Source organism: Colletotrichum paranaense (assembly GCF_030867605.1).
Source record: "Colletotrichum paranaense strain IMI 384185 chromosome Unknown Scaffold_3.1, whole genome shotgun sequence".
Lineage (NCBI taxonomy): Eukaryota > Fungi > Ascomycota > Sordariomycetes > Glomerellales > Glomerellaceae > Colletotrichum > Colletotrichum paranaense.
In genome coordinates, this window is record NW_026848961.1 from 427,174 (window position 1) to 446,985 (window position 19,812).

The following is a 19,812-nucleotide window of genomic DNA, read 5'->3' on the forward strand; positions in this document are numbered from 1 at the left end:
GTGTGTCAATTGCTCTATAGTGTTATCAAGCTTGGGGGTTTTCGAAGTCTTTGAAGAATGGGTGAGCTTTTGTTGTCTTGTCCCTCTTTTCCGTCTCTTGATAGTTGGGGCTTGGAGGGAAGTCTTGTGATATAGACCCCGCGAAGGGGAAATGCAGACATGCTTCTCGTGAACATGGCATCCGTAGATCTTTGTGATATGTGTTTTTGAAAGTTGAAGTTTACTTTGTTCGAATAAACACAATGGCTCTGATGTTGACGAGAGAAAGAAACTGGCTGAGTGTGTACGGAGGGGACTAAGGAGGACAATGAAGACTCTTCATTTTGAACAAGTTGCTCATTTCGCGCTTGGATGTCTCCCTTTCTGTGTTGGAAGTCGACTGGCTTCAAGCATATGTAAGCTATAATTATATATACACCCACCTCAAGCATCTCAAGACTAACCTCACAAAAGGAGTTGAGTGTTCTACTTAGGAGGTAATTTCGAATACCAGTATTCTTTCCATGCGCCTCTGGCTCTGATACGCGAGCCTTACTCTAGTTCCAGGAAGAGGTGGACAGATAGGCAATCTTCAACATACTCGCTTTTAGGAGAGAGTCTTTGTTCCGATGAAAGAAATATCAGCTTGTCGAGCGGCTCGGTATGGCCCAGCCTTGGTTATTCGAAAGGGAGGCTTTTGTGCTTGCACGAAGAGGGTTGAGCGGCAACCTTATAGGCTTCCGATTAACAAAGGAATAGCAATTTGACCCAAGTGAAGCAAGTCTTTAAGAGAGAAGCAAATCATGGAGATCAAGCAGAGAGATCGTGCATTAGGTTGTGACGTCTGGATTGGTTGGTTCATAAATCTCCAGAATCAATACGTGCTAGTTCTGGACATACCTTGATCTATCAATTGATTTACATGCCAAATGCCGCCGAGATTTGCCTAGAAAAGGTGGCAAACGAAAGTCTCATAATTTCATAATCGTATCTTCATTTCTACACATCTACTCTAAAGTCCGCAACATCATTTTCCCTTTCCAATCTCCATTGTCCCCTGTTTATTTCTTCGCAACATCTCGCATCACACCTAATCAACCAACCTAGCAAGGTGAACACCATCATACAACGGCATCAGCCAAGAATCCAGCCTCGGCTCATCATGCACGGCGCTGTTGAACTCGCGCAGCTTATCCACGTCCTCGGATTTCCAGTACGCTGCGCGTTCGCCCTTCTCGCGCTGCACCCACGGGTTCTCGTCCGAGTCGTCGGCGACGATACCGCGGCGGAGGACGTTGTCCGCGACGATGAGGCCGCCCGCACGAAGGAGACGGTTCTTGCCGTCTTTCTGCGATGCGGCGAGGATGGTGGATAGGTAGGATGGGTATCCTGATTTTTGGGCGTCGATGAAGATTAGGTCGTAGGGTTCTGAGGGGTTTAGGGTTGGTAGGCTGATTTTGAGTGTTAGTTAGGTGGATGGAGGTGGTCTCTCACAGCCCCTTTAATGCTACCCATCTTCTTCGTTCTTATCCGACGAAGGTTTGGTGGCACTAGAGGGGCCAAAAGAGTAGTAATTCGAGCCTTGGAAGGGAATCTCACGTCTCCAGAGCGTCGCCGACAATGACGGACGCGTTCTTGATGCCGTTGGCGGCCCAGGCCTCCTCGGCTTGCTTTGCGTAGTCTGCGCTGAACTCGAGGCCGGTGACGGTGCCTTCTGGGCCTACGGCGTGGGACCAGACCATGCCGGAGTAGCCTACGTAGACGCCGATTTCGAGGACTATGGAGGGGTGATGTTTTGTTAGCATTGGTTTCTGAGTTTTGGGTTGAGTTGCGTGAGAGCCGCGTGTGTCAACCCTGACTCCTTGGCTCCGCGAGAATTGGCCGTGGCTAAGACATGAGGCATTGCAGAGAAGGTTGAGAACCCCCTGAATTATTCACCTAGATCTCTCTAATATCTCACTTGAGTTCGGACTATGGTTGAGTTGAGTTGCTTCACAGGAGACACAGCGTCGCAGGCCCGACAGCGTCCAACAACTCTCAAGCAAACCCACCGAGTCAAACGCCCTCTCCTCTCTCACCCAAACGCAGAAAGAAAGCGGCAAAACGAGAAAAGAGGTCGATAGAAAAGAACGCACTTCTCTTGGCCCCAATAAGCTTCGCAATCCAAATGTGGTTCTGCGCCTGGAAATTGCTAATCATCAACATGGACGTCTCGGGCTGCGTCTTGTCAATGTGGTCGTGGTAGGCGATAATGTGCGCGGGCAGGTCGGTGGAGCGGGACTCGGAATACGTCGTCACGTTGCGCGAGACGGACTCGTTTGGGTAGAGGACCGAGACGGAGGACTTCATCTTTGCTTTGTGCTTGGCTGTGTGACTTTTCTGAAGCTGTGAAATGGGCGCGGTTTTCTTGGATATTGGAAGAATCAAAGTTGTCTAGTAAGAGCGTTGTCGGTTTGTGAGACGTTATGAGGATGAGGTGAGCTGGTTGAACTGGGTCGAGTCAGGTGGATCGCAACGGGACCATTCGTCGGCACTTCTCGTCAAACAAGTGTATGAAGTGCAAAAGTTGTGATTTCCAAACAGAGAAACCAGAATGGTAAGAGAGAGAGAGAGAGCCTGGTGTATTTATGCCAAGTATGAAGTTCCCAAACGACCCCCCTCCCCTCCTCCCCCGCCAGACGTCGCGTTGGCGTCGATTGTTAAGTCATCCTCTCATACCTTAGATGACAAGTGACAACCACGGACATCGTGTCACAACAACCCCGGTCCCATCCCGCGCGCGGAACAGGTGGACATGAAGAGCAAACGTCGCGCCCTAGTTCCGAGAGCTGAAGCAGAGATCGACCCCTCCATTCATCGGTGTGGGTTCCACCCCCACCTATTTCCATCCCCCGCATTCGGAGCAAGATGCCGGTTGTCGAGTGTGGTCAGTAGGTAGCGTCCCCCGGTTGCGCAATCGCCCACACTCACCACCCCCCGCCAGAAGGAATAGAAGACTCCAATGGCATTCAAAGAATATCCGTACCGGACATAAGTGAGATAGAAGTAACCAGTTAACCTGCCTGTTCGGCCGAAGTCGCCATGAAAGCTCGGCTCGGCGATTGGGTGCCTTGATGAAGCACACAAGTCAGCCTGCTTCGTTCGGACTTACTTCTTCAGACGACGAGGCGCTTGGTGGATCTATCTTTACCCAACCAACCGCATCGAACTGCTACAACTTCCACGTCTAGAAATCGTCGGGCCTGACACACGGCACTTTTGGAGAGGAGGGGGGTTGTAGTTACTATTGTGAGGTTACTTCGATATCGGCCCTCCGTTTTCGCCGCATTCTTGCCCACTTGGGGAATTGCTACCCTTTTACTTTTTGTACTTTTTTCTTGACAGGTGCTTGTTTTACAGCGGGAGGTTAATCTTGCAGTTCGATTTGAGAGAGAGGGAACGGGCAAACATTGCATTTGCCTGCACGACATCATGCGAACTTTGGATTAAGTCCGTACCGGCCGAAGAAGAAGGGAAAAAAAAGGGAGTTGGGATGGAAGGGAAGTTTTTGGAAACGGGTTACAGACGCGCTCGGTGCCGTTGCGGCGGGACTATCTACTGCTTAAGGTACCTTACTCCCGAGGTTCCTTACTTGAGTACCTTACAGACCACACCGCACCATCCCATGACAAATGCCGTTTCTGTTTCGGGAAGGAGGGGCGGTTCCGAGGGACGACTACTGCACAGCAAGGTGATTCTTCAGTGACATTGTAAATAACCACATCAAAAACCCAAATAGCTGACTTATCTATGTAACGGCGTTTTGCACTCAACTTTTCTCTTGAACACATACCGTGCTTAATGGCTGCGCGTAACCTATTTCCTCCTAAGTTCACTTTCTCATCAAGGGCAAATCCAGTCATGAAGTGGTTTCCAAAGTGTTGTATTAAGGCGGGGGAACTTTAATGTCTAGTGACCTAATTAACAAAAAACTACACAACTAGAAACAAAAATCCTCCGCGATATATCTAGCAACAAAGAGACGGAGCGACAGGAAGTTACTCCTGACAGAATCAAGTCTTTTGTTGCCCAAAAATCCCACGCCAAGGGCTGATGATTCTCATATGCTCTTCCGCTCAACACTTTCCCCTCCCTTTTCTCTTCAAGAACGACCACTGATCTCCATATCATACGTTTCACCTCAGAGGCAGGAGTCTACTTGTTTCCAGTAACTGCTTTCCAGTAGCTACTCTGCAGTGGGTCATACCCCTCACAGGCACTTTTGTAAAAGCGTCTTCCGTTAGTTGATAGAGAAACTTAGAGGAAGAAGGCGGCGACCAGGAGAGCACCGGCAAGCGTGAGAGGCGCCTTGACGTAGCTGCCGCTAGCGGTGGCGACCGTGGAGGGCTTGCCTCCAGTGGTAGATGGCTGGGTGGGAGGCTGCGCCGGAGTCTGGGCAGGAGGCTGCGCGGGCGGCTGAGCGGGCTGCGTGGGAGGCTGCGTGGGAGGCTGCGCGGGAGGTTGCGCGGGAAGTTGCGCAGGGGGCTGAGCCGGAGGCTGCGAAGGGGGTTGAGAAGGAGGTTGAAAAGGAGGTTGAGAAGGAGGTTGAGAAGGAGGTTGAGAAGGAGGTTGAGAAGGAGGTTGAGAAGGAGGTTGCGCTGGAGGCTGAGCGGGAGGCTGCGAGGGAACAGTGGCAGGCTTGTTCGCAGTGACGGTAGAGTTTTGGTAACGGACTCTGGTGACCGTAGGGCAAGGCGTGCTCGAGGCCTGAGGGGTGACGGGAACAGCCTTCTGCGAAGACGCGACGACAACGACGGAGGCCGAAGACGCAGGCGGCACAGCGCGCTGGGAGGAGACCACGACAACGGGCTTGGAGGAAGATGAAACGGCTTTCTGCGAAGACAGGACAACGACGACGGCAGAGGTGGTGGCCTTGGCGGTCGTGGTGGTCTTGGGCTTCTGGGAAGTCGTCACCTTCTTGGTGGCCGAAGTGCAAGGGGTTGTGGCGTTATGACGGCGGCTGGAGGTTACCACTACCTTGGAAGAGGTCTTGGGCTTGTGGGTGGTTGAGGACTTCTTCGAGCTGGAGGAAGACTTGCCGGAGGAAGACTTGCAAGGTGTGGGTGAAGGCTTCTTAGAGGTGGTGCAAGGAGTCGTTGTGGACTTCTTGGAAGTAGAGCAAGGCGTGGTCGTTGGCTTCTTAGAGGTGGTGCAAGGAGTCGTTGTGGACTTCTTGGAAGTAGAGCAAGGCGTGGTCGTTGGCTTCTTAGAGGTCGTGCAAGGAGTGGTGGTAGACTTCTTAGACGTAGAGCAAGGCGTCGTGGTGGGCTTCTTAGATGTTGAGCAAGGCGTCGTGGTGGGCTGCTTAGACGTAGAGCAAGGCGTCGTGGTGGGCTTCTTGGGGGTTGAGCAAGGCGTCGTGGTGGGCTTCTTGGGGGTTGAGCAAGGAGTCGTAGTAGGCTTCTTGGAAGTTGAGCACGGGGTAGGCGTGGGCTTCCTGGTGGAAGTGGTGCAAGGGGTAGTCGTGGAGGTAGTCGTGCAAGGCTGGGTGACGGTGACGACCTTTGTGCTCCAAGTCCAGGTCGGCCGGCCGGGGCCGGGCACAAAGACCCGGGACACGGTCGTCTCGAAGATGGTCTGCGGGTCCAGGGGCACGGCGGGGAAGTCGGGTTGCGACGGCTGCCAGCCGGCCGGACGGGTCGAGGTGAACATCTGGGACTGGGCCAGTCCGGAGAGGACGGCAACGGCGATGGCGGTGACCCTCATGATGTCTGAGAAGGGGGGTAAGGTGGGAAATGAGAGAAAATGGTAAAAACGATTGACTAAGAGACGAAGTGAAAGGTTCCCGCCTTCCCTACACGATGACAGTGAGCGAGTGACTGATGAATCGGATGAGGATGGAAGAGGAGAAAGTCTGGAGTCTACTCTTCGACTCGCTTTACTTATAACCGTCGGCCTGGTGGCCTTCGGCGACCTTGATCCTTGATAGTCCTTCATGTCTGCATGGCTTGTTGAGTATCGATTTCTCATGATGTCGGAAAGAGAGTTTGGGCCGGATGGAGCAACAATCAGACACCGGGGCTCAACATGAAGTTCGTAGACCTCAGGGTTGTGAAGCCATCGAAGCTTATGCAGAAAGCTTCTCCCACTTGATCCACTTGGGACGTAAGCTCCTCCTCCTTCCTCCAGATTGACGGAGCCAAATATCGATGGCAACAAGTCAAGGTTTTTTCTTCAAGCCACTGGAACCTCTGCGGAATATCTCAAGGCGCCGTTCTGGAGCTAGACAGCCAGGCCAGGTTGCTTGCGAATACGGTCTCCCATGAGAGATACGTTGGTTTTGGCGAGTAAGAGCACTGGAGGGCGCGAGTGGTTGAAGTCTTTTCACGCATTGCCGACACTATTGGCGCTCACTATACGATCTTGATGGGGCAGCTGCATGTTTGAACCTGTGCTTGGAAATTGATGAAAACGCTTGGGTACATATTGGTGGCGGGACCTCTATCGGACCTCTTCCATCATTTGGTCGCCTGCCATTCGCTTTTCGTGATAATTCTGCAGCACACCGTATACCTTTGGTCATGATACTCGACACCCACAGCTTGTTGACTCCGATGAGCGGCGTCCGTAGTTGTGACTCGAGAACGGAAGAGTGGTGATTTGTGCACCTTGACGGAGCTCTCGACGCGGTCGAAAAGCCTTGCGCTTGTTGTCTCCAAGCTCCCCTCAGCATCTGCAGTCTGCAATGCTCAGCTCTGTGTGTTCCGTGTCGGACCATGCTCGCTATGTATGCCTTCTGTCGACTCCATTCTTTCCCACTCTCGGAACACGCTTCCCAGAACCTAACGCCATATTGCCGCGCATTTTAGTAATCGGAGTCATTGAACAGACCAAACCGCATCCGGTGGCTCTGCGTACGTTGTCAGCTTTGAACTTTGTATGTCTTGTGTTAAGAAAGGGGGAAAACATACAAAAGGCAGCTTAGGGATGACAACTACCAACACAGCCAAGAAGTTGATGCTAAAGTAGGCGAGGTCGTAGTGCGTGTAATGCGTGCTGAGGAGGAACAGCACGATTGGCACGCTGAGCAAAAACTTCTTGGCGGGTGTGTATTGAGCCCCATCGTCGATTTGTTCCCACATGTTCAGGTTATCAAAAGCACCGCCGTTGAACTCGAATGGCACGCCGCGAACGTAATGAAACATGATGTAGGATCCAAACATGTACGAGATATTCGTCAGAGTCCAGGATGTCTCCTGTGACACGCCCGGCATGACATCGTAGAATATCTTCAAGCAAAGGATGAGGACGAAATGGATTGTCCAGGCGCCTGTAGATGGTAATTGTCAGTTACTGTTTTCCTATCTTCCAATGGGACTAGATGGGTTGGCACGCGACCAAAGCAAAGAGAATGGAAAGGGGCCATGGGATAGCTTCCGATTAGGGAGCTTCGCGCGGGGCTCACCTTTGGCATTGACCCAGTTCGCATTGAGGTTAGGCACGACGGCCTGGTCGCTTATCTGCTCGAGTGTCTCTTGGGGTTCGTAATGGACCTGGAGGATACTGCTAGATCTCCTTCTGCGGGCACCGGGTTCCGCCATTGCTCTGTACGATCCGCTGCCACTTCGCGGAGGATTTGTGGCCGCGTCGTACGAGACGGTGCGAGAGAGGAGGATTGGGGAAGACAGTTTGGCGGTGTTGAAGGGGGCGTTGGGGTGCGAGTTGGGTTTTGTGGGTGGAATGGAAGAGGGAAAAGTCTCTGCGGGCTCTCGGGATCGTCGTCGGCGTCCTCGTGATGCTGGGGTTCGGCGGAGTGATGGATTTGTCGTGTGCTGGCGGCCCCCTTGATGATGTCACGGGGAAAGCGAGCAGCAATTGACGTTACGTTGAGTTTGATGTTGATGCAGGTGTTGTATATAGGAGATGCTGGACTGAATGTGGTTGAAATTTGATGGAAGCGAGAGTAGAGAAAAAGGTGTCGTCGGGACAGTCGAAGAGAAGCGAGAGCGAGATTCTGGCTGCGAATGTTGGGGATGCCGTCGTCGTAATAGTCTACTTGGCAATGGGATGAAGGAGAGGATGGGACATTTTCCCTTAGATATTCATAGTAGGGTAGCAGCAGCAGCAGCCAGCGGAACGGGGGCACTCAACTGGGGGGTGGAGGGAGGAGGACAAAAAAGAATGGGGCTATTGGACAGTCCCCGACAAGGCCACGGCACAGGGCCTCAGGTGCAGGGCAGCTGCGCGTGCAGGCAATGGGAACCAGGCACAGTGAAGACTCCACTCATCCACTCCTTCCCAGCAAAAGACACGACAGGACAAACTTGAGATTGGGATCCGAGCCGACAGACAACTACAGACAGCACCAGTTTCCCTCACCTTCCCAGTTCATGGCAGCCAGTGCCAGCCGACACGAGCGTACCGAGAGGAGGACACATTGATGCGGACGACGGGCATGGAGCCCACCCCACCCGGTCAGGGTCGTTCAGGGGACCACCCCAATTTCAGCGGGTACGGGAGACTTGGAGAGGGGGAGTTACATACAGTACAAGCACTGGCAGGTCCTGATGGAAGAAAGAGACGGGAACTGACTGGATGGACGGGACGCAAAGGCTCCGGAACCAAAGGAGGACTGGACGGAATTGGAACTGGACCAGGGACACCTGCGTTCACAGGAGAGAAAACAGAGCGGGAAGCAGGGCAGGCATTCCCGCCTCTGGGAGCCGTAGAAGGTATGTGCGGATGGCATGGGAAGCCCGCCACTATCTCGCTCTCAACTTGCAAAGAGGCTCTTGCACCTTATCGCCTTGGCCCAGGAAGCTTTTCCATCAGGTGCGACATGCCCAGCCGGTACACACACCCGACGATATGCTGCTCGATTTGACAACCTTCTCCCTCCCCCACCATCGAAGAAGAAGAAGAAGAAGAAAAGAAGGGACTCTGATCGTTGCATACAGATCCTCCCCCAGCTCTCACATACAGCACATGGCATACGGCATGCGCGCAACCCTGCCGAGAGCACGGCTCCACGGCTAGACTAAGCACGAGAAAAGATCGAATACCTACCTGCATTCTCCGTACATACAGCGACGCGTCCCGCGGGAAGGGCACTGATGGCCGACGTGAAGCACAGCCAGCCAGACAGACGGTCAGACTCAGACCCAACATGCCACTGTCCTGCCGCACAGATATCCGTACTGTAAGCTCCCTGCGTTTCCTGGCCCGGCCAATCGTGTTGCAGGATGGATAGCGCGGGACGGAGGCCGGAGCAGCATGCGGCGTAGGTTCACAGGCGCATTTGCTAGCGAATTGGGGCCAGGAAGGGGTTTCCCTGGCCACATTCAACTAGGAAGATGCCCCTATTTCCGACATTTAGTGACGGCAAATCGGTGGTCAATGGCCATTGGGGAGGATGAGATACAGCAAGCAATGAGCAGACTGGCCAGATGTGGAAGCACTCTCACACCCATCCGGATACAACCGCTGGATCGACCCTATCACACAGGAACGCCTACATACGCGGCATGAACATGCCATCCAGGACTGAAGAGAGGCTAAGCTTTGTTGAGCCGGAAGGAGCACAGCAACAGCAGAGCAGCACGATCATATACGGCCCATGCGTGCCATCTTCTCTTCGCCTCACATCATAACATGGATCACATCACACCTGGGGTTCCCGGCGTCTGGTCATCGTTTCCAGATTTGCGTACGGAGACGGATGGAGGCGCGCAAAGAAGGACGATGGCGGCATGGACCCTCCTCCCCAAGTTGTCGATGCCGTCCCAGATTCCGTATTCTGTACTCCGTACTTGTCTTCCCCAAGACATACGGTGTTGCTTGTTTTCTTCCCACCTTTCCGCTCCTCGATTTGACAAAAGTCATCGTTATCTGAGCTAAATCTGTCGCCCTCGGTCTCCACTAAGCGGGCTGTGCGACAACTTATTGCCTGTAGTGGTTCGTTGCGTTGCGTGGGATGGACGGATAGGTAAGAAAAGGAGACGTGGAATTCCTGGACATCCGGGATATCTCACCGAACCACACAAAGTGCGTCACTGATGGAATGCCAAAGTTTCTTGTCCACATTAGGCCCGACCCCTGGTCACGTCTGTCGATATCGAGCTGTTGCAACACGCATAGGCGCAGACGTTTAGCCAGCTGATGTTGCAGAGATACGTGAATACTAAACTACATTCAAGCCCATTACTCATTGCAGCTTCAGTCTCGCGGGTAAGTTCGTGGCGTGTCTTGCGCCCGGACGACGCGAAGTTCCAACACGCTATACCGTGGTCACACTTTGGACAGAAAGCAGCAGATTCATGAGACCACGATATGCCCGTTCAAAGGTGTCGCATAATACCACACCTTTCCCATGGGCCATCCATTGAACCCCTCCAACTCTTGCCCCAATTTGTGTAACTCGTCCGCCTGCCATTGTCGACGCTTGGTCCAGGTGGCAGGTGTGCAGAAAAGTTCTAGCCTCATTTCCGACCACCAGGATCTCATTTCTACTTTCCTCAGTTCTGCGGGTTGCGGATTGGATGTTTGTAATTAGATGAAAATCGATAGGCCCGAGGTGCCAATTCTAGAAGCATTCACTTTCGCTTCCGAGTTTCTGCTTTGCAAAATGACACCGACCAGTCCGACACCGCCTCAGGTGGGCACCGACCTGTAATTAGTGAAGGTCCCAGGTTTGACAGGGCAATCAGTCGGGTCCCCTGGTCAAGCGAGGAGAAAGGGACCTGCCTTACATAATGACTAAGGTGAGAGATGCAGATTGGCACTGTGCCGTGGCCCGCACCTCTGAAAAATCGAACAAACCGAGGCGAGGTGTCAAGGTGTCTACGGAAAGACGGGACCCGGCAGTACAGGTAGTGAAGACCGACAGGCAGAGTCAGCCGCGGCCAGGTGCAAGAGGCCCGGCGCGTCGGTTTGGCGACACATACGCGGTTATTCTTCGGCTGGCCGTTTTTTTGTGACGTCTGGTCTGCTGTGGGTACCCGACAAACAACCCTGCATACAATTTTTGATCAGAGGAAACGGCGGTCTTTTCCTGTTGATGCCGAACGACGTCGAGAGATACTGACCGTTGAGGTTTTATCCGTTCTCACTCAAGCACTCCGATCGCTTGATTTGAGCAAGTCTATCCGCCGGCGAGTTCCCAGCGGATCGGAATTAGGGTTTCTAGGCACGACTGAGCATTGTCATCCTCAGGCAAATCGCGAATTCTCATGACCTTGGAGTTGTGATTCACATTCTCATTTGCCGGACACACGAATGCGAAATATACCAACTTGGGAAAGACATCACGTTTTCCCGGAGTGTTTCAGCACGGCACCCACTCATTTGAACTCCTGACACCTCAAAGTAAGGCATTGGAGAGACGTCGAATTTTGGTACAGCGTGGTATATCTTACAGTACACCGCAGTCACTGAATTTTCACACACCGCCATCAAGCGCTACATCATGGAGACATCAGAGTCAGCAGCACAAGCCGTTCCGGTGCTTAGCACTGGGAACGATGCCAAGCGAGTATCGAAGAAGCGGTCGCTGGAAGACGTTGAGCAGGGAGATATGATGCCCAACGGATCACAATCTCATCGGGCCTCATCGCATGAGCCCGAGGCCAAGCGAGCGAGAACGGAGCAAATCGGTCAATCAGTCGAGCAGGATGTGTCAATGGACTCGGAAGGCGCCGATGAGGGCGAGCTGGAGGAAGACGGAGAGGTTCTACCTTCCGAACCCAAACCCGAAGACCAGGGGGTCGTCGCCGCAGAGAGTGGAGGAAACGCCGGATCTCGCACGCGTTCAAAGGCGTCTTCTTCGGGGGAAGAGTCAGATGCAGGCAGCAAACGGACGACCCGTTCAATGTCGGCGGCGGCGAGTGGCCCATCTCAAGTTGGATGGAATCAAGGCATCACGTCCCAGATCCGGACATCACTCGGAGGGCCCAAGACCAAGGCCGCACCGTTGCCGGCCAAGGTCTCTATTGCTGAGGAGGAAAGCGCGCCTGCTGCCACACCTGCATCCGATTCTCAAGAAGCGCCTGCACCGACCGAGGCAGCCGAGCCAGCCCAACCTGCCCAACCGGCATCAAAGGAGCCCAAAATTTCTCGACAGCAGCGAAGAGCCGAAGCCGCCGCTCTCGAGAAAGAAAAGGCACAAAATGAAAAGAGTGCTTTCGTCTATGAGGGTATGACTTTCTTCCAGCCCAACAAGAAGACGCTTTTGCAACCAAAGGGAAACAACCTAGGCAGTGGAGTGTGGAGATCCAAGTTTAAGAGCTGGGCCCAGTCATTCATCAGCCGCAATAGCGAGCAGGAGCAGCTGCTCACGCCCGAAATTCTCGTCGCCGCTCTGCAGGACTACATTGTGCATCGGGCGCAGTGGAATAAGAAGAGGCAGTCCCCGGCCGCCACCACCGAGTCACGCAAGCCCGAAACGAGGACTGACATGGCCTCCATCCTGGCGTCGGCTGTGAAGAAGCCTACCCGCCAGCTAGGATCGGAAGAGTCGCCCCTGATCATCCACGACGACGAGGACGAGGTCGACGACGACATTCAAGAAGTATCACCTCCTTCCGGTGCCAGACGGGAGTCCAGCGATCAGCATTCGGCTACAACACCATCTCAAAACGACGTGGTGGAAGTGGTGGACGATGAGGACGAGGAGATGGAGGAAGAGCAAGGTGAACCTGGACCGGCGATCATGACCGAGGAGGAGGACCTGGAGCAGCAGCGAAAGTACTTCCCTGGCCTGGCAGACACCGCCCAGATCTGCGTGTACTGCGCAACTCTCGGACACACCTCGATGGCTTGCCCCAACACTCGTTGCAAGTTCTGCGAACATACCGACCACTTTTCGTGGAACTGTCCTACACGCGAGAGGTGCACTAAGTGTCGCCAGCTCGGCCACGGCAAGACCCAGTGCAAGGAGAAGCTTATTCATCTGGATGAGGAGGGTATGGAGTGTGCCCTATGTGGCTCCCAGGCTCATCAGGAGAACGAGTGCGAGAGAGTCTGGCGGTCATACAAGCCTCCGAGGATGATCAAGAAGGTTAAGCCGTTCCCCGCCTTCTGCGGCTTTTGCGGAAACGAGAGCCACTACTCTTCCGATTGTCATCTGAACCGTGACAGACCGAAAAGCGAAACGTGGACGCTCAAGAACAGACACCTCTACGTCGACAAGAACGCAACCGATGGCCCGATCAGCGACTTCGCTAGTCAGCCCCAGAACCCCAAGTTCGCCCCTCTCTCGATCAAGGGCTCTGCAGCCAAGCGAAACCACATCTTCTACCCCGATAGCGACGGGTCGGAGGAGGGCGAGTTCATCAGTCAGAAGGTGAAGCCGCGTGCTCCACTCGGCAACATCCAGATGTCGACCAACCTCCAGATCAACGCCGGCAACTTTGGACCACCACCGCAGACGCAGTCAAACGGGCGCGGTGGCCAGCAGCGAAATGGGTGGTCAGCGCAGCAGCCTCCCCTCCCTCCAGGACCTCCACCTCCAGGTCCGCCACCACAGGGCTCGTACTCGCGAATGTCTAGAAGCCACAACAACCAGTCGCGCCAGCCGGCGAACGGTTTGCCCCCCAAGCCCCCAGCACCGCAGTCGCAGCAACACGGGCGAGCAGGACCGAATCCGCCGAAGAAGCAGAGGACAAGGAACCATTCCGGAAACTCCAATGCGGGAGCCGCGCAGCAGCAGCAGAACGGTGGGGGCTCGGCGGCATCGCGCCGAAGGGGCAAGAACAAACGCGGTGGGAAGCAAGGATGAGGGTTTGGAATGATTGGCTCGCGCGCGACGCCGTTGGAAAAGGGGCGTACAGTACGCTGGACGGGATGGATGGGTGTGTCGCGCGACCGCGAGCAAAGGTGGTGCGAAGTCACGGGAAGAGGCGAGGAACATCATGTACGACAAAAGTGTACGAGTTGCGACAAAAAAACCTCGAAGCGAAATCGGAGGGAAAGAGACTCAGACAGCAGCGTGACGATGCGCGACGGAAATGCGCGACGACAGCCTTGCCTTTATGGTTGGGTGAACGACTATGGACGAAACTGCGCGGCGAGGGCGGAAGGGGGTGGTGGTTAGCTTTACATTTTGCAAGCGGGAAGATGGAGTTGCGTCGGGCCAATCGTTGCGCATGCGCAAGTTGACGTGGACTGATTTCCTGCACACAACAGTATTCCCTATCTCGGAAGTGGATCAGGGTCATTAGGTTGACCAGAAGCCGGGTGCGGGAGACAGTAGGTGTTTTGGAGAGGACTCGGGATCAGTAGTTTTCTTAATGAACCCCCCGGTTATTCGCACAGAAAGCTGGTGGGTTAGAATTACTACTATTTTGCGTTTCATAAACTTTCGTCATCGGACCTGGTGTGTTTGACTGGCCTGTGGATGCATTTTACATCTGGATTTTGAATTTTTTTTCATCACTTGAAGACATGGATTTTGAGTAGCCGAGACCGAGAAGTCTCGTTCTGGGAAACTAACAAGGGATCATGTCGATTTTTGACTCATTGTGAAATGCCACGACATTGGGAAATCATCCCTGGCTGGCCACTTTCGTGGCTGGGGGAGGAAGATTGAATCATTGACGGTGAAGAGGCCGTGTCGTCTAGACGATACTAACCTGCTCTTTACCGCAAGTTGTTTCGGCATGGGATGGAAATAGTCAAGGGTTAGAGGAAAGCGATAGGGCAGTTTCCGCGCGGCTTGGGGGGGTGTGAAAGAAGAAAAAGGGGAAAAAGAGGATATCTTGGTCTTCTTGTTCCCCGGGGGCGTGTCTATTTTGTTCGTTTTGATGTATGTCGGTAACTTGGTTGAACATGGACGGCGCTTAGGCTTGGTGTGTTAGTCACAATGTCGACCACGTCGTGGGCATTGCCTTGGTTTTGGCACCCTTGGGAAACACTTGGGCTTCAATATGAAAAATTTGTCGTGGACTTGTTGTGTGGACGGACGAGGGTTTTTGACGATTTGTCGGTGTGTGTGGTGTGTGCGTGTGTGGTGTGTAAGTGCGTCGTTGCGAACTTGCGGTGCGGTCAGTGTCTGGGGGCTGGGTTAAAGTTGTGGATATGATTTTTTTCTTCTTCCTTTTGTTTGAATGTTTGGTTCGTGATGCATGGGTATTTTTTGATGCAGTGGTTTGGTGGATATCCATAGTGGATATAAGACTAGGAGTTGGGAGACCGGGGATGTTGGGTAGGGGTTATTGGTCTTGGGAGGAAAACGTGGGTTGTGGGTTTTTGATGACGATGGCCTTGTCATTTGGGTATTTGGGCTCTCGAGTCTTGGGTCTTGGGTCTAAGGTCTTGGAAATGTGAGACCGGGGTGTGTTGACGATGGACACCGTGGACCACAGGCCCTCATGGGTTTTGGGAAGAGAAGAGTTCTGTCGCAAAGTTGTGGGATATGTGTTTGGTTCACCGGCGTCGATGGACTCGTTTTGCGATGCTCCGGGACGGCGGGAATGACTAGGAGATGTGCATGACGTGGCTCCAAGGGTCTCTGCTGTCCCTGTCTCTCTTTTACCGCTGGGCTTGGCTGTACCCCTGGTCTGATGATGGATGTAGTACGGATAGACATGGGGAGTTTTGAAAGTTCTTGAGTTGAGAGAAAAAAAGCTTGTGGCTTGTCGGCCGGCATGGCATATGGGATTGGTACTGGGTGTGCGGTTCAATGGTAATGAGACCGGTAGCGAAGGGAGGGTGTGGTTTTTTTGATAATGGGGACGATGCAGTCGTGATGTGGACACCAGGTGACGATCAACCAGGGTTGATTTTTTATGGTCTCATGGGTTGTGGTTGTCGGTGTACGTAAGGACGGAGTACTGAGGTTGCCTTTAATTATGGGTGATGGGTGATGGGTGATGGTAGTCTCCAAGGGTTATCTGTGACTGTGACGGACGGTGTGATGCAAAGTGCTGCGATGCATGGGAGTTGCAAAGGGGAAAGAACAAACGATGCGTTGAGAAGAGTCGAAGCTTTTCAGGGCGGTTTGTTTTGCTGTGCTGTGCTGTGCTGTGCTGTGTTGTCCGTTTTGGGGGGAGTATGTTGACTAAAGTACTAAGTTAGGTTGATGTACGGAGTATGCATACATGTAGACTTAGACTTAGACTTGAAGTTGACAAGAGAGATCATGGGACGGATTGTATGCAGGTCAGTGACATTTTGTGGCGGGAGTCTGAGAGATGCAGGAAGGGGACCCGGACCCTTGCGCTGTTGCTCAGACCAGACCGTTGACGCGGGCTTGGGATCATGAGGGAGCTGTTTCGAAGAGACTCTACGTGATTAGTAAGGTGCCCCGAGTTCTTGAGCTTGAGTTGTGGCCTGCAGTCTGTGGTCTGTATCTTTGTTGTGGGTGGTGGTAGTGGTGGTGGTATTTCGACCTGTAGTTATGTCAGCCCCATTTTGTTCTATGGTAAAGAGGTCGATTTGGGGAAATGCTTATGTGCTTCAATCTGGAGACAGCCGAGCCAATTCAAGAGTGCCTTGCCGGCCTGTGGACGAATTGCTGTGGAGTCGTTGGATACTGCATGAGCCATGAGCCACGAGAAGGCCGGCCGGGTGGCCGGGCTACGTCAACCTCCAACCTGGAATTGGAGTTTCGTGGGAAGCGTCTGGGAGAAGGAAAGGATGGGATGCGCCGGTTGATGTCCGAACCCGCAAATGCGCAAACAAATTGTGGGGGTTTCGCATGGGTCGCCGGGTGGACAGACGAACCTTTTGGACGACGTCTCTCACCGCGTGGGATTCGTTCGGTTCTTTCAGTTATTCCTAGGATAAAAGACTAAGGTGATTGGTCAGATTTCAAGCTGGCGACGGTTTCCCGTCTGATCCGCGGTTGATTCGCGGACGAGAGCATTTGCGCGACGGACCTCACTGGTCAATGGGCGAACGTATGCAGAATGCAGTGGATCGTTGAGAGAGAGAAGAGTCATAACTCTCATCCATCGGCCGTGGCATGCATGGGGGTGTGGTCGAGGGTAGGAGCGGACGACGACGCTAGGTACTGTATCCGCAGACGTACTGCAGCAGCGGAAGTGGACTATGCGCGGCAAGTCAACACCCTTGAACCTGCCTTGCCTATGCCTTTGCCTATGCCTATGCTTCTGGCTTCTCTTGCAGTCTTGCTGACCTGGAACTTTGCCGTTCGTGCGTCCATGTCCGGAAAACCGTACATTTGCCAAGGGGAGACTTACATGGGATAGACGAGGGGTTTTTGGCCACAACCCTAGCCTCGCACGTCGTCGCCCTATGTTTCGCGAAAATGGAGGTATGGCTGGCACGGCTGGCTGTTGGATGGATGGTGTGGCGTGGTGTACACTGTAAGGTAGGTTGCCAGCCGAGTGGTGATTAATGTTGTCTTTCACGGGCGAAGGCGGTGGTAGCATCTGGTCGACGGTTTCAAACAAGACTCAGATCATTATGCCACAATGCTGATCAGGTCACCAGAGGTCGGTTCTCCCATCTTTCGAGGGCGAAAGCGAGAGCGGGAAGGCTTCAACACCAAGCCTCAAGATCGAGACTGTGGACGAACCACGGCAAGAGGGGACCCTTCGTTCCTTTGGAAGTTGATGCATCTTCCATGCTAGCGGGCTCCCTCCTCAGACTACCACGCTACCAGGCTAGGATAGATATATCGCCACGCGGAGGGGAAGCCGAAAATATTGAGTAAGAGGGCTCGAAGGAAACGCCGGACTCTCGAACACATCCTCCACCATGCCCATGATGATCAAAAGATCCACCCGGCAGACAAGATACTGGGAAGCGAATCCACGAAACCGTAAGGTCGTTCAGTCAGTCAAAGTGGAAACATCAGACGGGCGGGGATCTGCCTCTGTCAAATGCCACAGACACTGTCACACAGGCAGTGTAAAGGTAAGATAGTGTGTGGTCAGCGCTTAGACTTATAACACCCAGCACGAAACGACTGGTCGTCGACGATAGACGCGCTCCCGTAGCTCCCGTCCACCTCCCCAGGCACAGACGCGTACCTTTCGCGTCTCTGGCGAATCATGGCGAGGCTTGTCGTCGGCTGCATGACCAGCCTCCAGGGTTTGGGACCAATGGGGTGTCATGTTGACGGACGTTTGACGTGCCGGTGGAGTTTTTGACCTCAGAGAGTGGAGACATGGCCCGTGAGATCCAGATAGACTTAGAGTTTTGGCGTGGGATAGAGTTCTTATCGATAGCGCTTCTCCCACAATACCTTAAGGTACCTAGCCTTTACCTATTTGGCTTTTGCAGAGAAACGAAAGAAAAGACCACCCATGACATACAAGCTCCTGCTGCTGCGCCCGGGGCTGGCTCGGACGATGGGGCCGGCGACTGGGAACCGGGAATGGGAATATCCAGTCATGGGTACGATAGTAACACCGGACAGGACAGGCCCAGAAAGCCACACAGATCAAAAAGACCACGAAGAGAACCAGCAGGTATCCTGCCATGCACCAGATAGACACAAGGCAGTCTCATCCTCGGGACGCTCTCAACCACTGGCACGACTTGAAACAAAGTCCTTGGCGGTCGGGGGATACCCTCAGAACTCAGGAGAGAGAGGGCTTCTGCTCTGCTTGCGCTTCTGCATCTCTCTGCAGAGCTAATGCAACTCCCTTCCCCTCATGGCCTCTTTGGACTCTTTTCTTACTAGAGGTACCAAGCCCAGATGGCATATTCGTCTCGTCTCCATCTCTCATCCTGCTACCTTGGACTAACGTGGTCGTCCCGCGCGAAGAGTGACAAACGCACAACCAATCACACGACCGCAACACGTCGCCAACTCGCCATTTCTGGACACTCTTCCTACAAAACCTTGAACCGCATCGGGTGTGTGTGGTGGTGTTGGTGGTGGTGGTGGTGTGGCGCGAGCTTTACACGCTTAGCACACGTCCCCCGAATCCACAACCACAACCAGCATCCACGCCCACACCTTCTCTCGAATTCCCCATCTTTACCATAGTAGGGACGTGTCTCCCATCCCGCGCGCCCGGGGTCCATGTCTCTCTCTTTCTGGTAAGTCCACAACGTCTCCATACTGCGTACACAACAACCGCGTGGAACCTCCATGGGAACTGGTAAAAAAAAAGAGAGGCTACACTAGTCTTGCATATGCAGGTCTCGACAGAGGTGACTCACCCGCCAGTCGTTCCCACCGAGGAGCTACGGGACGATGCGGCCAAGGGGTGGGTTTTTTTTTTGAGCGAGGGGAGGAGGCTGGCTCCGCCGGTTTACATTCAATCTTTTTTTTTTTCGCATGTGTAGGTGTAGCTGTAGCTTAGGTGTATGGAGTACATTTTCAAACCTTGCTCGATGGGATATCCAGCAAAAAAAGACTGAAAATAGTGTGTGTGGTGCTCTCGCAATCAGTCCCCCCATGTAAGTGAGAAGAGGGAGAGAGTATATTTGCCTCACCCTCCCACCACCCAGATTTCGTTTGGCCTGATTTTCGAGACCTGCTTTTCCTCTATCTTTCATTGTTTCCAATCTTGATATCCTCCCGTCTTCACTTGTTTCATAAGACGACGACGACAGCTCATACATATAACCTTGGCTTATATACCGAGGTATCATCCTAAACTGGTATTACTGTGAGAAAAGAGGTTGTGAATAACCTCATTCGCCCATTTGAAGAAAGGGAATCTGTTTCAGAAAAAGAAAAGAAAAGAGAAGAAAGAAAGAAAACCGAGCCTTGATATACTCCCCATCATCCAGTCTCTCGAAAAGAATCGTACTGCTCGACCTACCTACCTCACCTTACCTGATACCCACCATACAAATACTTTCGGTGTTGAACCAAAGTCCGGACTCCGTTTGCTTTGGTATATCCCACAACCATCATCACGACTACCAACACCA

The 19,812-nt window shown here is 53.3% G+C and overlaps 5 protein-coding genes across 5 annotated transcripts, besides 1 other annotated feature; 1 reads left to right on the forward strand and 4 right to left on the reverse strand.

Annotated features, from left to right (window-relative positions):
• Window positions 1-1,069: 1,069 nt before the first annotated feature.
• On the reverse strand, window positions 1,070-2,328 carry CPAR01_03676 (O-methyltransferase; the record flags this gene model as incomplete). The annotated part of the gene is made up of 3 exons (XM_060487963.1): window positions 1,070-1,430; window positions 1,579-1,756; window positions 2,115-2,328. The coding sequence occupies 3 exons, from the start codon at window positions 2,326-2,328 to the stop codon at window positions 1,070-1,072; spliced, it is 753 nt and encodes a 250-aa protein (XP_060352169.1).
• Window positions 2,329-4,275: 1,947 nt separating this feature from the next.
• Window positions 4,276-5,724, reverse strand: CPAR01_03677 (uncharacterized protein; the record flags this gene model as incomplete). Its single annotated transcript, XM_060487964.1, has 1 exon — window positions 4,276-5,724. One exon carries the CDS (start codon window positions 5,722-5,724, stop codon window positions 4,276-4,278), a length of 1,449 nt encoding a protein of 482 aa, XP_060352170.1.
• A 1,099-nt stretch (window positions 5,725-6,823) lies between these two features.
• CPAR01_03678 (ORMDL family protein) lies at window positions 6,824-7,559 on the reverse strand (the record flags this gene model as incomplete). The annotated part of the gene is made up of 3 exons (XM_060487965.1): window positions 6,824-6,868; window positions 6,930-7,288; window positions 7,424-7,559. The coding sequence occupies 3 exons, from the start codon at window positions 7,557-7,559 to the stop codon at window positions 6,824-6,826; spliced, it is 540 nt and encodes a 179-aa protein (XP_060352171.1).
• Window positions 7,560-11,422: 3,863 nt separating this feature from the next.
• CPAR01_03679 (zinc knuckle) lies at window positions 11,423-13,732 on the forward strand (the record flags this gene model as incomplete). The annotated part of the gene is made up of 1 exon (XM_060487966.1): window positions 11,423-13,732. The coding sequence occupies one exon, from the start codon at window positions 11,423-11,425 to the stop codon at window positions 13,730-13,732; it is 2,310 nt and encodes a 769-aa protein (XP_060352172.1).
• Window positions 13,733-15,259: 1,527 nt separating this feature from the next.
• Window positions 15,260-15,325: a sequence feature (Short protein (CPAR01_03680, KAK1543047.1) was converted to a misc_feature.).
• A 2,425-nt stretch (window positions 15,326-17,750) lies between these two features.
• Window positions 17,751-18,035, reverse strand: CPAR01_03681 (uncharacterized protein; the record flags this gene model as incomplete). Its single annotated transcript, XM_060487967.1, has 2 exons — window positions 17,751-17,814; window positions 17,869-18,035. 2 exons carry the CDS (start codon window positions 18,033-18,035, stop codon window positions 17,751-17,753), a joined length of 231 nt encoding a protein of 76 aa, XP_060352173.1.
• Window positions 18,036-19,812: the final 1,777 nt, after the last annotated feature.